Below are 15,014 nucleotides of genomic sequence, written 5' to 3'. Positions count from 1 at the left end.
ATCACAAAGCATGTGGTCTTCTGATCTGCCTCCTAAGTATCTCTGGACCTCTCCTATTTTCCCTGCCCTCCTCAAATCCTTTCTCCTTTTTCCTTTGGACTTTTCTTTCTAACATCACCTCCCCAATCTCTCCCCATGAAAACCAAGTCTACTCTGTGTTTCAACAATCACAGCTAAATCCCATTTCAACACATTATGTATATGAATCAATCCTTATTTTACCATATAGTGGCTTAGGAGACACTTAGGAATTTTCTTAATGATAACAATTTCTAATGTTTATATCTCGTTGACTACTTATCAGGCATGGTCTTAATACGGCTTTGTATATATTTATCATTTCAATCCTTATAACCACCCTTTGAGGTGGGAACTATCATCCCCATTTTGTAGATAACAGTCAGGGAGATTCTAAATAATTGCCCAAGGTCACACATCTAGCAGGCAGTCAAACTATTTTGTTTTCAACCTCTCTGAACTTCAGTTCTCTCATCTCAAAAATAAAAATAATATTTACTTTACATAGTTATTCAGCAGAAATGGAATAAACATACATAAAGCAGTTTAACTTTTATATTCCCACTTCTCCCTCTAGTATTTCTGGGATCATTCCAAGGTATGATCCATAAATTTTTAATTAGATAAGAGACATCCTCAGTATTCTTTCAGACATGTTGTCTCATTTGTGAGACAACACCCCTTTGAAGTAAATATTACCACCTCCACTTTGCAGATGAGAGATTAGAGAACTCATGCGTGGACATTCCGCTAGAGACTGAACCAGAATTCGAACCCACATATGCATAGTGTCTTCCCAGTGTTTTTCAGGGAGCTTCAGGACAGAGATAGCCACGTCTTCTAGTTCCCATTACCATCTCCATATAGCCATACTCAGAACAGTGCATGGTGTATAAATTCTACATGCAACTAATGCTTATGTGACATGCCAGTGTCACTTTTCCCTGAGAAAGCAAGATGGAGAACCATAATCAAAGATAAAAATGGGTGCAGTCATATTTACTGATTAATTAGCAACTCCTGCACAATTACCAAATCCTAAGATAAAAATTAAAAAGGGGGGGAGGACAAAGAAAGGGGAGGGGAGGAGAGGGGTGAGGGGATAGGAAGGGAGAGGGAGAGAGAGAGGGAGAGGGAGACGGAATGATGGAAGGAGAGAAGAACAAAAGGAGGGAAGAAGGGACAGAGGGAAGGAGGAGAGAAAGAAGAGAGAGAAATAAATGTCCCAGACTGGAGAAATGGTAATGAAACATAAACCCAAATTGTTATCTCAGTGTTTCTCATCCACTTCAGGATTTGTTTTTTTCCACAAGGGTATCAGCTATTGATCTTGGAACAACCTGCTGTCCCTTCTGGGCCCTTCAGCTGGGACACTTGCCATCAGCATGACCCCTCTCAGAAAGGTAGCAGGAGGGAAGAAAACTGCACGCAGCCCTGACCCACAGGCTGAGGGCACCGCCAGGAACAGGGCGTTCCTCTCAACACAGGATGCCCACTCACAAAGAAACACCAGTGGTCTCCTCTATCTCTAGCCATGAACGGCTTTCCTTGTCAAAACACAAGGGCAGACAGGAAAGCGGAAGGCAGGCATCACTGCCAGGGAAGCTGAAACAAAGGTGGCCCCCCCAGTGCAGAACCACACCCATAACCTCTCCTGTTCTTATGCTGGGAAGGGGACAAGTGCCTTAAAAGTCACAAACTATCTAAAAAAAAAAAACTGTTTAGATCTACTGTGGACCCAATGCCACACTGAGACAGATGAGCTTGGGAGGGTCCAGAAACTCAGAAGTTAGTTAGTACACTTATTATACATGGATCTTTTCTCTAGTTTTCCCAGGTTAAGAACCACTGCACTAGTTGATCACAGTGAGAAAAGAGGGCTCTGTAAAAATAGATCATCACTCTCCCACCACATCTCCTTTCAACTTCCCTAATCCGGTTAGGCGGGCATCCAAGTGACATCCCAGCCATCTCTGACTCTGTCCCTCCCCAGCCCCCATGTCTCCCTGGGGCCCTGGCACCAGTGAGTCATGCTCACAAGTTCCTGGCATCTGTATTCTCCTCCCTTCATTTCCTCGGTCATCACCTAGCCCAAGCTTTTATTAACTCTCCCCGAGCTCTGCAGCGTACCTCCTGAATGGCTGGGCCTCCTGCACACGCCTACAGATTCATCATCCTAAGAGAATCCACCACCTTTATCACTGCGATGCAGACCACTAAGAGTGGGACTCCAGAGCCAGACCACCTGGGTTGGAATTCTGTCTGCATCACTTCCTATGACTGTCTCTTTGGGTAAATCACCTAACCTCTCTGTGTCTGTTTCCTCAACTGTAAAATGGAGATAACGGGAGTACTTATGTCAAAAGTCTGTTGTGGGAATTAAACAAGTGAAGGCGTGTGAAGCCCTCAGAACGATAGGGGTCCACAGTCAGTACTATATGCAAGTGCTGTTATCATCATTCTTATTTTAAGAGCTCCTCACGGGCTACCAAATAAAAGCTCACTCCATTGATAGACCTTTTCAAGATCTTCCACACACTGGCCCAAACTGGCTGGAACTAGCCCCATCTTGTCTCTAATCTCCGTGGACGTAGCCCTTCCTCTGCCTGCTAATCTCAAAGGGGCAGCAGACTGGGCTCTGCGCTCTTTACTGCACCCACTGAAAACATGCACTTTGCCAGCTCCCACCATGTGCTCTGCCGGGGATGCCCTGCCTCTTGGCAAACCCTCACCAGTTCTCAAAGACAAAAACACTCATCCCACCTAAGGCACTGCCATCAAGAATTCCAACAGAAGGCATCAAAGATGTACATGCATCTAGCAGGTTTTGTGGTCCTGTCCCTACCTGCCCAAGACATAACCTTTCCCCCTCTTTGGGCTTTCAGTCTCCTATCGAGAAAGTGGAGCATCCGAACAAACGGTGTATAAGGCCTTCTTCTGAAGGTCCCTGAGGCGACACAAACCATGTTTCCTCAATCCTTTGGAACAATCTTTCATTAAAGAAGAAGAGGGTGCATATGTTTTTATTTTTTAAATGAATGGCGTAAATTGTTTTAGCTGTCAAGTTCCAAGGTTATGAAAAAAGTGGAATTTTACTACAGAATGTCTAAAATCCCTTTTTTCTTTAGTTTGTCAACCGTATGACCGATAGTCCCTATTTTCCTAACAGCTTAGAAGATTATTTTCATTTTATACCTGATAGTACCTCCACGACACATACCACAGAGCCACTTCTACCGTCCATGTGGAAAACAATGCACTGAGGCCTTGCATTGAGTCCAAGACAGTCAAAAAGAAAATCCAAATTAGTTCCCCTACCCCTCTTTTCAGCAATCGAGAATTCCAGAATAAATAGTTTTCCATAAAAGTACAGAACCAGCCTCCAAATTTCTGGAAATCACCAGGGTGAAACTTAGCCATAAAGAGTTTCAAAAGTAGCAGAAAATTTAATAATACCATTACCCTGCAATGCAATAAAGCCTGTTGGAGCTTCACATTTTTAAGAAATCAGACTATTTACGCTATTACTTTTAGTACTGCTATCATCTCCTATGAAGCCATAAATATACACAGTGGAGTTCCCAGAACACTGACTAAGACGATCATAAAAAAGGCCATCAGGAAGATACTGGCCATGACGTATGTCTCTACGGTGTGAGCTACAGCAGGTTCACACAGACAAGTTCATTTATTTTGAAAATTGCATTTCTATGTCCACAACTCATCACTTTCCACTGTGAACAACATTTAATACAAGTTAGAACGTCCTTTTCAGAGACGGTGTTCACACAGGCTAAAGGTCATACTGAACATCAAGGAACCTTTGTAAGGCTATCACAGCACACAGGAAAAAGCTTATAACATTTGTATCTTCGTATTTGCTTCAGCTAGCACTGCATTCAGCTTTAAGTATCAGAAAACCTAACAGTGGGTTCAACACACAGGAAGTAGCTGGAAGGCCCAGGACGCTGGTATTGGTTCAACAGGAACACTGGCAGAGCCGGTATCTCCATGATGTTCTTGGCTTTTCCTTCATGTTTGTCACCTCATGGTGACAAGAGGGCTGCTGTGCATTCTGACATCTTACCAGTATTCAAGGCAGAAAGCAGGGCAAAGCAACAGAGGGCACTAACAGGCTCATTTGTCAGGTTTTACCAGGACAATAAGTGCTTTCCCAGGAATCCCACCTCTACCCCAGTGAACTTATTCTTAGGTCTCACCAGCCAGAGATGGGTCCCACAGACACACTAGCTACAAGGAATGCTGGGAGGCCAGGAGTCAGGACTGGTATGTCGGCCTATAGCATCACAATCTACTGTCTGAGGCTGACCACCATGCTACCCTGAATGAAATCCAGGTCTGTTAGCAAAAATGGCGCAGGCTATGGGTCCTGAGCGGGCAAGTCACAGCGCCTCCATTTTGAGTCTTCATCTTGAGAATAAGAAAGTCACTCAATAAATTGAGAAGATAATTATAGTATTTCCAAAAAGTTTTCTACTCCTCATCTCAAAAGCATCTATTACATATAAAATAATATTTTTAAAATTCCAATGCCTATAAACACAAACAAAAGTGGTTTAATCTTTAGGTTCACATGCTGTGAAATCTATCGCTCTATCTATGTGTCTATCTACATACAGGTATAAATTGACAAAGAGCTAAAACGTGAAGTCTTGCTGCTGTGAATTCTGATCACAACCTGAATACTAAGAAGCTCTACCTGAAGTGAGGGTCATCTTTCCCCAGGCGGAAAGGCCATGTGAGCTGCAATGCAAACTGCTCAGATAGGGAAGAAGCATCCTCAACGTACTTTCCCTACCCTGCTTTTCCTCTGTTCTCATCCACCTCCCTGCCCCTGCCTGATCAGACAGGTGCATCTATTTAGCTCCCTGGGTCTCCCATGGGATGCTGGCACCCACCTCCCTGATGTTCAGTGGCTTCCCACTGCTCTTAGGAAACAACCTAAACTCTGTACCCAGGCCCTCAAGTTGGATTTAGCCCAGCTTCCTTCTCCAGCCTCAACTCCCACCAAGCCCTGCCATGCCCACTGCGGGGCCACCGTGGCCTCCTTCCCATCCCTTGATCTGTCCCTATTTCTATGGACTGGAATGATCTTCCCTCAGTTCTTCACATGGCTGGGCCTTTCCCATGCTTCAGATCACAGGCCCAGCATGACTTCTTCGGGGAGATTTTCCCTATGTCACCCTGTCATGTGGACCCTGCCCAGTAACTTTCCGTCATGCCACTGGTTCCTCCACAGCATGCACCACAATCAATAATTATCTTCTCCTGAAGTCCAAAACAATAGGAAAGTCTCTTTACCTCTAACCCAGCCCCAGTTACCAAGATAGGACAGCAGCAGGTATGCATGATTTACCCAAATCATACTGGATTTATTGGTATCAAGTTCCAAATAAACAACAATGTAACTTCAACTCTTTGGGAAATTTCTTGTATCCTGGGAGATGGGCATCAACTTTTCCCATAATTGGATACCCCTAAGAAAGAATTAAAAGGAGAAAACAAATGTAATCCCATGGATTTAAGTATTTTCCATAAAACTGAAAGAGAAAGAATGACTAAAAAGTGTAGATATACCTTTCATAAAGCATTCTCGATAGAATATTCAATATGCTTGCTACTTTCTGTTTATATAGTCTATCTATCCATCCAAACACATATACATAAATAAACATATAGACTCATGAAAGAAAGGTCTAGAAGGTTCAAAGGCTAACAACAAACTGACCTATCTTGTGACTCTGAAATATGCCAAGTCATTCCTTCCAGAATTTAACGAGTTTCATTTTGCAAGAATTTTTGTGGCCTTTGTTCAGGTCATCAGAGTTCACGTCCCTGGAGAACAACTTCAGGTTTACATAAAGGAGCAAAGTGTCTAGCAAATCTGGAAAAATATCTCTATTTGTTTTGCCTTCAAAATTGTCCCATAAAATTACATATTTCTCTTCTTTCCTTCCTGGAGGCTGCTCCCAGAAGATAGGTCTTAAGCTCCCAAACTTTGGCTGAGGCATTTCCTCCTGGCCACTCGGATAGCAGGAGCTGTCTCGGCCACCCCCACAGACAACACATTTTTTTCATCTCCCTCTGAATGACAGCCTCTCCGCATATACAAAAGGGACCATTTCCAACCTACGGCCACCATCCAAACCCTCTCCATATGGAGTATGGTAAAAGGCTGCGCAGAACCTCCTACAGTTATTATCCTACAAAAGCGGAGCATGAGATCCGCGGGTACTCACCACTCTCTACAAACAGGTTTCCTTGGAACAAGAAAGCTAGTCTATGGAAAGAGAAAAAGGAAGTCACATCTGGTTCCCTCTGAGGACTATTCTGCCATGTTTCCTGGTCTCATTCCACCACCTAGACAGATATCAAGCAGCCCTCTTTCCAGGGTGTTGATTCCTACTACTGAAGACAATGTAGGTCTTCTTGGTTCTGCCCTCTGTTGTTGCTACCGAAGTGGAAAGTGCTAGACCTAGAGCATCCATGTGAAGAGGCGACTTCTTTATTACAACAAAATAAAATTTCAAATCTCCACCTCAGAAGAAGTAGATTACAGAGGGGGTTTAAAAGAAGAAGAAGAAGAAGAAGAAATTTACAAAGAGGGGATTGTAATTTCAATTATGGAACTTTAATTTCTCTATTCAGAGAAAGATAAAGATAGGAAAGTAACCTTTCTTTACTATTATTAACATCAAGATATAATCTTATTTATTAGACATGAAAACAAGCTCTATATTTATGGGTATCTGAAAAATATTGGCAGGAGACAGGCCTCAGGTAACCCATTTCATAGGCTGCCCACTTTTAAATCCAGAGTTCTAGGCCCAAGGGCTCCATTTCCTTTTTTCTTTTTTAACTTTTATTTATTTATTTTAAGTGTGTTTTTCCGAGACCCATCAGCTCCAAGTCAAGTAGTTATTTCAATCTAGTTGTGGAGGGCACAGCTCACAGTGGCCCATGTGGGGATCAAACCAGCAACCTTGGTGTTACGAGCTCCGTGTTCTACCCAACAGAGCCAACCAGCTGCCCCTCCATCTCCTATTTGAATTAAACTCCCCAAGCTATTGTCACATGAAACACCTGTTAACTTGTCTCTTTAAAGAATCAGATTTTTAGCTTTAAAGAATCAGATTTTTAGCTTAAAAACCAACACAAACTACTGTATTTTGCCGTATATAATGCGCTCCAGGGTATAATGTGCACCCACATTTTTGGCCCAAACTTTCAGGGGAAAAAAATCTTTCATTTTAATTTTTTAATTCAAATTTTTATTTGTTTACATTTAGGTATTTGTTTTTTGTATTATAAAGGAATTTTAGCATTTAATTTTTAACATGTTATGGCACAAGAAATTTTATGTAACAAATAACTACAAACACAAGAACAGATACAAGGTACAAGAAATTTTATGTACCGGTAACAAATTTACGATAATTACACATCATAGAAGGTCAAGAATTCTTCGCCGTTGCAAGTTTGTCGTAAGTTCAACAAAACCGATTATCGTATTCTAGGGTATTATTTTGCATACAGATATCGTTATTGTTTTCTAAAGTTATACTTTTAACTCATAAGCATAAATAAAAAGAATTAAAAACATATATATAGATATGGAATTAGTATTACCCATGTCTAATACGCACACTTATTTTTCCCTTCACAAATTTCGGCAAGGAAGTAAGCATTATACATAGTAAAATGCAGTACATACAAGTCACATTATCAACAAAATCAACCTGACATCTTTTTCCATTTGCATCACATCAATTAAGGTGGCTGATTTTGGACCACTGAACAGATAAAAAAGCTAAACCTCACTAATTAAGAAAAAGCAAGGAAATGCAAATCACAACAATGAAGATAGCATATCTCACCTACCCTATTGGAAAGTGTTTTTTTCTGTTTCCAGAGTAGGAGGATGTGGGCAGTCCTCTCACAAGGACTATAGAATAGAAATAGATAAAACTTCTCCAGAGGACAGTCTGGACATGTGCAGCAACATCTTTAAAATGTGTAAGCACAACCCTTTAATTTAGCAATTTAACTCCTGGACATTTTTTAAGGGAAAAAAATGAGTTATGAGCCATGATTAATCTAGGATAGCAAAAGACTGGAAATAACCTAAATGTTCAACAATGGGTGATTGTTAATTATGATATATCCATGCAATGTAATGAACTATAAGATCATTAAAACTCACATATGGGAGGAATACTTAATAATATCAGACATTTTTATGAATTAAGTGACATAAAGCAGGTCATAATATAGGATGTACAGTGTGATCGCAATAATTAATGCCTAATGTAAAGGTACGGATGCATGCACAGCCACACAGAGACTATAGAGAGACACATGCAAAATGGTAAGGACATTCTTTTTCCTTGTGTTTTGTGGTATTTACACATTTTCTAAAATAAACAGATCTTTCTTTTTTTCCCTTGGACAGAATAAAAATGTAATCAGTGTTATTTAAAAAATCTTGTTGCCTTTAACCTTTCCCAACTCCTACATGGAATCTTATTACTAACATTGTGAGGCTCCCCATGGGCTCTTCTGCTGCAATCACCTGTGCCTGGGCAAGCCTGCAGGACTTCCTCCCACAGCAGGAAAAGCAATTAAAACCGGAGCAGAAAGTCCCTCTCTCGGGACACCACATCGTACGTATCCTGCCTGTTCCGGGCAGTGAGACCAGCTGGCTGTTAATGACCTTGAGCACTGCTCTCAGGCTCCTGGTCTTAACCCAAATTCCAAATGTGTGCTCCTCGAGCCCTAGCTAAGTTCAGAACTACCTCCACCAAACACCCTGCAAACGCCAATTCTGCCCAAGCACACTCACCAGAATCGCATGATCTCAACGCCAGGGCTCCTCACACTGAGAGTTGAGACCTATTAATGGATGGTGAAAATCCATTTAGTGGGCCCTGACTAGCATTTTTTAACCACCGTAAAAGTTCCTTCTCATATCAAGGTGAATCAGCCTCTGCATTCACCTGCTTTCAGTGCCTCCCTCTGGAGCATTACATAAATAAGCTCACCACAGGCTACAGCTACTTCTGAGTTGCTATGAAAGCAAATGTCCTTGTCTAGAAAGATATTTATGGCACTTGGTTGGGGAAACACAAGGTACAACATTATCCCATGTCTGTGGATAAACAGAATAAATAAATATATTAAGGGAGAATAGCTGAGGTATAGAAAAGTATTCAACGAAATGTTAAAAGTAGTTATCGCTTGGTGTGTCGGGTTTGTGAAGACTTATGTTCTCTTTTCTTTATTTAAAAATTTTTCTATATTAGACATGCGTTACTTGCATGGAGTCTAAAATGTTGCTACTATGGCTATATTACCATTACTCTTTCTACATGAAGTGCTCGCCTATAGGGCCTTCACGTTACCTGTGGTTACCAGGCTTAAACAGTGGATAACAGAGGAGACAGACAGATGTCAGCATCCTTGATGCTGAATCTTTTCGGCCTGTAAGACCCATATTACCAACAGCTGTGGTGGGAAAACAGGTGAGGAAACACCATCTAAATAAGTGATCGCCAGGTGATTAGCAGGTCACTAGAAAGCCAGGGCCGGGGGGGACACAGACATGGGGGACAGAGAAACCTAGGCTCAAAGTGCAACTCTGTTCTGACAAGTTTCTTACTGTAAGCCTCATCTGTGAAATGAGGATAAAAAGATGAACTTCCAGAGTTCATCAAGTTCAAAGTGAAAAGCTAGGAAATTCAGAACACGGTGTATGGCATGGAGGAGGAACACCAACAAAACCAAGGGCTTTCGTCATCAGTGAGAGCAGGGAAGTAAGGACGGAAGGCCAAAAGAAATAATCATAAGTGCCTGTTACTGATTCAGCCTCTGAAATAGCAATTTCTTACGTGCAGAAAGGGAGGAACACCCACCCTCTGTGTGAGAGGGAGGCAGAGCCAAGGGTGGTGAGCAGCACACGTACAACACACGGCTGCCCTGGAGGCCCTGATTACTCCCCCTTGGCTGTGGCCCACGCAGGCTCTGCCAAGTGCTCTGGAAAATGCTTTCAGGTGATTCCTGAGGTCAGTTATTATCCAGTCCCCCCTAAGCCCATGGTGGTTCCACAAATATCTGAGCATGGACCACAGATAAAGCACTGTCCTCACACACAGATAACAAGATGGAAATGAAAAAGAGTTCAGTGTCGAAGTTTAAAGTACACACACACACACACACACCAAAATATAAAGAGTAATTTGGGACACAAGCTTCAGGAGGGAAATTTAAGAGCTACAGGGGCCTGTACTGCCAGCTGGGAAGCAAGGTGGGCTACCTGGGAAAGAGGGCAACTCTGCTGCACCCTGAAGTCAGAGTAAGGGTTTAGCAGGTTGTCAAAAGATGGATCTGCATTCCAGAGAGGGAACAGCATGGGCAACGGCACAGTGATCCGAGGGCAGACGGTGGGTCTTGGCAGGAGCGCCCACTTAGGCTAGCGTAAGATATCCATTGAGGAATACTACAAACAGCAACAGGAACAATTATTAACCGTGAGTAATGGGTATTAAAGTAAGGAGTAGTGAAAGAAAATGTTGAGGACTCAAATGTCAGGGTGACCTTCTGGATTAGTGGGGATGTGTTAACATTCTTCGCAGGGAAGTGACGTGACCAGAGCTCTGCTTCAGTTAGATGAATCTGGCTTTTATGAATGAATCAAATATGCTGGGCGGGAGACTTTAAGCTAGAGATTGGGAGACTACTGCACCAGCCCCAATTCTGATGACTGGGGTTAGAGCACGGTTGCAGCCATGCAAAAGAAAAGAGCGGTACAAGCAAAAATCAATAAGGATGCAATCATATTAGCAATTCGCAGGATAATTTAACTCTAGTCCTAACACAAGCACAAATATCTGTATGAAAAGTCGGGAGAGGTCAGCGCTAGCTCTTGACTTCTTATTTTGGTGCTCAATGGATGCCATTCCACATTCCACCAAACAGCATCCTATCCTGAAAGAAGATAGCCTTGAAAGGCAGAACAATGATCCCAAAACCGAAGGAAAGAAAATCGAAACTCTAAGTTGCCATGTGAGCCTCAAAAACAATTCAGAACACAGCAGTATGTACTACCAACTCCTGACTGACGGGTCTGACCACACTTAGTGGCAAAATTATAAACTCCAGAGAATTGTTTCCCACTGAAATAGTTTCCCTTCTCCGAGGAACGGTGTGGCCCTGTTGAGAGCCAGGCCTGGCCCACAGGCCCCAAGTCATCTTAGACTTCTTGTCTTAAGTGACAGGACACCCAGCAGCTGAGCCACTGAGTGGCCACTAAACAAGGTCAGCTGGAGGTTTCATCAAGCCAAACTTATTTAATAGTCTGGAGAAGGGAGATACAAAGGGCAGAGGGGGACAATGGAAAACATGCCACATAAAATAAACGATGGTTTTAATGCACTGGACTAAGGGATCAACAATACTGAAAAAAAAAATGAAATGGAAAGAACAAAAGGGTGAGAATCACATTCTAGTTCCAGGAAAAGACATTTCAAGCAACATGTTATGCAGACACACTGCAGGCCAAGGAACCATCCTGTGCACCCCATGGAAAAGGCAGCCACTCATCCTCCTTCCCACCAGAAAAAAATCACAAGTGATATGCTCAGCAGAGGCCTGAGATAGCATTCGCAGCCGTCTCTACTCTGGGGATGGCTAGCAAGTTCCTGGCACCCAGCAAGGGTAAAATAAGAAGACAGTTTTCTCCTAGAGAGTTCTTGGTAAGAAAGAAGTCAAGTGAAAAAGAAAGCTTTCTTTCAACTATTTGACAGCGCAAGACTTTGTAGCGTGGAGCCCCCTGGAAAGCTCTGGAGAGGAGAGGTACGATGGATCATTCACCAAAATGATGAAAAATGAGGATATCCACATTTGTGAATTTTCCAAGAAAATTTACATCTTCCACTCCAAGAGCACAAATTTTAGAATTTTGACCATTTGAAAGAATTTCCTCAAAATATACTAGATTGAACCATATGAAATAAGCATTTTGGTAGACAAAACAGGTCAAATAGTAACAACTTCATATTGTTCAATCATAATACGTGCCTTCCAACTTTCTTCTATAGCAGGATAGGCAAAAAAAAATTTTAATAGGCTAGATCATAGATATTTTAGGCTCTGAGGAGGAAGAGAAAAAACAGAGATTACGTAGGTATTTATATAACCATTTAAAATGTAACCATTTAAAACTATAAAAGCCATTGTTAGCGCCTATAAAAACAGGCATGGGCTGGATTTGGTTCGTGGATATAGTTTGTCAACCTCTGTTCTACAGTATAAAGGTAAACTTTTTTCACTATGAAAAAATTTTCATAGTTGCACTAGTTCCACTTTCATAGTGAAAGTTTCACTTTCATAGTGAAAATTTTCACTATGAAAATTGCTCATTTTAGAGTAACATAGGAATTCCCTTAGAGCAGGGGTGTCCAAACTGTGGACCGCGGGCCAACTGTGGCCCGCGATCCATTTTTTATTGGCCCGCAGCAAATTCCAAAAATATATTTAGTTTACTTAAATAAACCAGGTGAGGCAATACGTACTTCACCTCGAGTGAGTGGCCCGGCTGTTTGTGTATTTTACCGCAGATGGCCCTTGGTGAAAAACGTTGAAAAAAGTTTGGACACCCCTGCCTTAGACGATATGAAAGTCTATGTGTGAAAGCCATCTATCCCACCACTGCCGGCTTTGACGCGGCTTTGGTCTGAATCCACACTGTTGTCAGCTCCCCTTTCCACTGCTGCTCCTATCGATCTGGCTTATGTTAGAAGCAATTGTCTTGGTGTGGGCTCGAGGGTGGTTCTAACTTTCCTAGGAAGAAAAAACTGAACTGTACAAGGAAAGGGGCCTTAAAGGTGACTACAAACAAGCATAACTATGCACAGGATACGGGAGCAAAGGCACACTGGGGAATTACCCCAAACACACCCCAGATTTGAAGCCAAAATTCTACAGGCCCACAGGGAAGCAATGAAAACAAATAATAAACAGCTGGCTTAAGGCTGAAAAGCTAAGGGGAGCAAAAAATAAGTATGAGACAAACTCTCCTCTATAGAAGAGACATCATTAAATGGACAATAATCATTTTCCCCCGAAGTTCATCAGGGGTAGTAACAAATAGGAAAAGACTGCAATTCCCATAAGAGATTACCGGAAACACTTAAGTGCTGTGAGACACTGACAGTCATCATTGAGGGAGTCAAGAGTTTCTTCCTTTGGACAATGTTAAGAGCTAAGATTCTCTCCCTAACACGTATTCAACACCGACATACTCAGAGGACTTCTCTTCTAGCTCTATGCATTTTTTTATTTCAAAAGAATTAACACAATCATTAGGAAATATTTTTAATTTATGGCATTGCTATTCTTTCGAATTTTATGTATTATGATGAAAAAGGAAAGCTGAGGGGGAAAAAAAAATACTATACATGACTGGATGCCCTGAAACAGAAAAGGGAGATTACTGACATATACTTCTAGTTTGACAGGGCCACTGGATTATAAAAATCCTAATTTAGGTAAGATTTCTCATCATTCGATACGAAAAACTTAACCTAGAGCGATTTCTTCTCCTGCATTTCTAAACACTGTCAGTTAACTCTTATAACCCTTCAGCAGTTCAGTACCCGCCATATTCTACAGTGAAAATTAAAGGGGAAAAAGAGAGAGAGAGACCAATCACATACGTACACGAGCTGCCTGGACGACAGTGAGCCTCCGGGTCCCGTCTGCCCATAGCGACCAGTCAGCACATTAGCAAGGTCCTCGGCAGTTTCCAAGCACTCAGGAAAGAATGAGATGGTTAGCTGTGGTGGGGGGAGGAGATACAAAAGTAGAAGCAAAACAGAGATTTAGAATAATGACGGCATTTTTTTCATTAAAATGCTAATGATGACCACAAATTTCCAGATAACTACATGTATGAATTATTCATAGTCACATCGGAGATGAAGTCTCCCTGTCACTGCAGGCAGGCGCAGAGCTCGCTGATGATTAGCATGTGGCCCCTATAATGAGTGTGACAGAAGTGCAGGTCACTGAAAGTCTATCCATCAGGGCCGGCCTCGCTGGCCCTCTGTAGAAGACCAGGCAATCCCATCTATATTTCGTTGATGCCCTTTCATCTCACTCTTCCTTAATGTCAAGGAACAGCACTAGCCTGGTTCTTTGTTGTAACATCTGAACTAATATCCTGAAAAACTCCAAACGCTTAAATGGAAAAATATGTTTTCTGTTATCAGGTAGATAAGACATCCAACTAAATTTTTAAACATTTTTTGTTGAAGCCTAACATAAATATAGAAAAGTATACATACCACAAGTGGAGAGCCCCACGACTTTTCCTAAACTAAACACACACCAGATCAAAACCCAGAATGTAATCAGCACCCGGAAGTTCCCTTTATGCCCCCTCCCAGAGGTAACCACTGTGCATAGATTACTTTTGCCCATTTTTGTAAACACCAAATTGAGTTACCATCATTACTAATTTCTCATTGGAAAACCACATGCTGAACACCTACTACACGCTAAGCACTGTGCTAGACACTGGGGGTCCAGAGGAATAAGACACAGTCTCTGTCTTTAAGGAAAGTGAAGTCTAGTGGGGCCAAGAGACACACACAACGAAGCCGGCAGGGCAGCAGGATGGGTGCCATGCCTCAGATTCGTGGCAAGCAGGGGCACCTAGCCCAGAAATGGAGAGGTCGGGGGAGGCTTCCAAGAAAAAGGGATGCCTGTCGTGCCCTCGGGCTGGGTAGCCAAGCTGGGAATGACACATAAGACGACGGAAAGGTCGAGGTAAGAAACAGCATATACAGTTCAGGGCTGTGGACCCCCGAGGGCGAGGCCAGGAAAGAAGCCTGGAGCAGAGCATAACCTTGTGCCCCATCCAAGAGGTCTGACTGTTTCCTGATTACAGACAGCCACGGATGGGTCAGATCTAGGTT

At 42.3% G+C, this 15,014-nt stretch overlaps 1 protein-coding gene across 19 annotated transcripts in view; it reads right to left on the bottom strand.

Annotated features, from left to right (window-relative positions):
• Positions 1 to 15,014, bottom strand: part of APBB2 (amyloid beta precursor protein binding family B member 2) — a 339,655-nt gene that overhangs the window by 193,580 nt on the left and 131,061 nt on the right. For all 19 annotated transcript variants that reach the window (XM_033105673.1, XM_033105672.1, XM_033105682.1 and 16 more), the window contains one exon: positions 13,756 to 13,871. In XM_033105673.1, the coding sequence (XP_032961564.1) occupies positions 13,756 to 13,801 (46 nt within the window). In that variant the 5' untranslated portion in view covers positions 13,802 to 13,871. The remainder of the gene's footprint in view (positions 1 to 13,755; positions 13,872 to 15,014) is intronic.

Source organism: Rhinolophus ferrumequinum, chromosome 5, assembly GCF_004115265.2.
Source record: "Rhinolophus ferrumequinum isolate MPI-CBG mRhiFer1 chromosome 5, mRhiFer1_v1.p, whole genome shotgun sequence".
Lineage (NCBI taxonomy): Eukaryota > Metazoa > Chordata > Mammalia > Chiroptera > Rhinolophidae > Rhinolophus > Rhinolophus ferrumequinum.
Note: the sequence above shows the minus strand (reverse complement) of the source record. Positions and strands in the feature narration are given on the sequence as shown.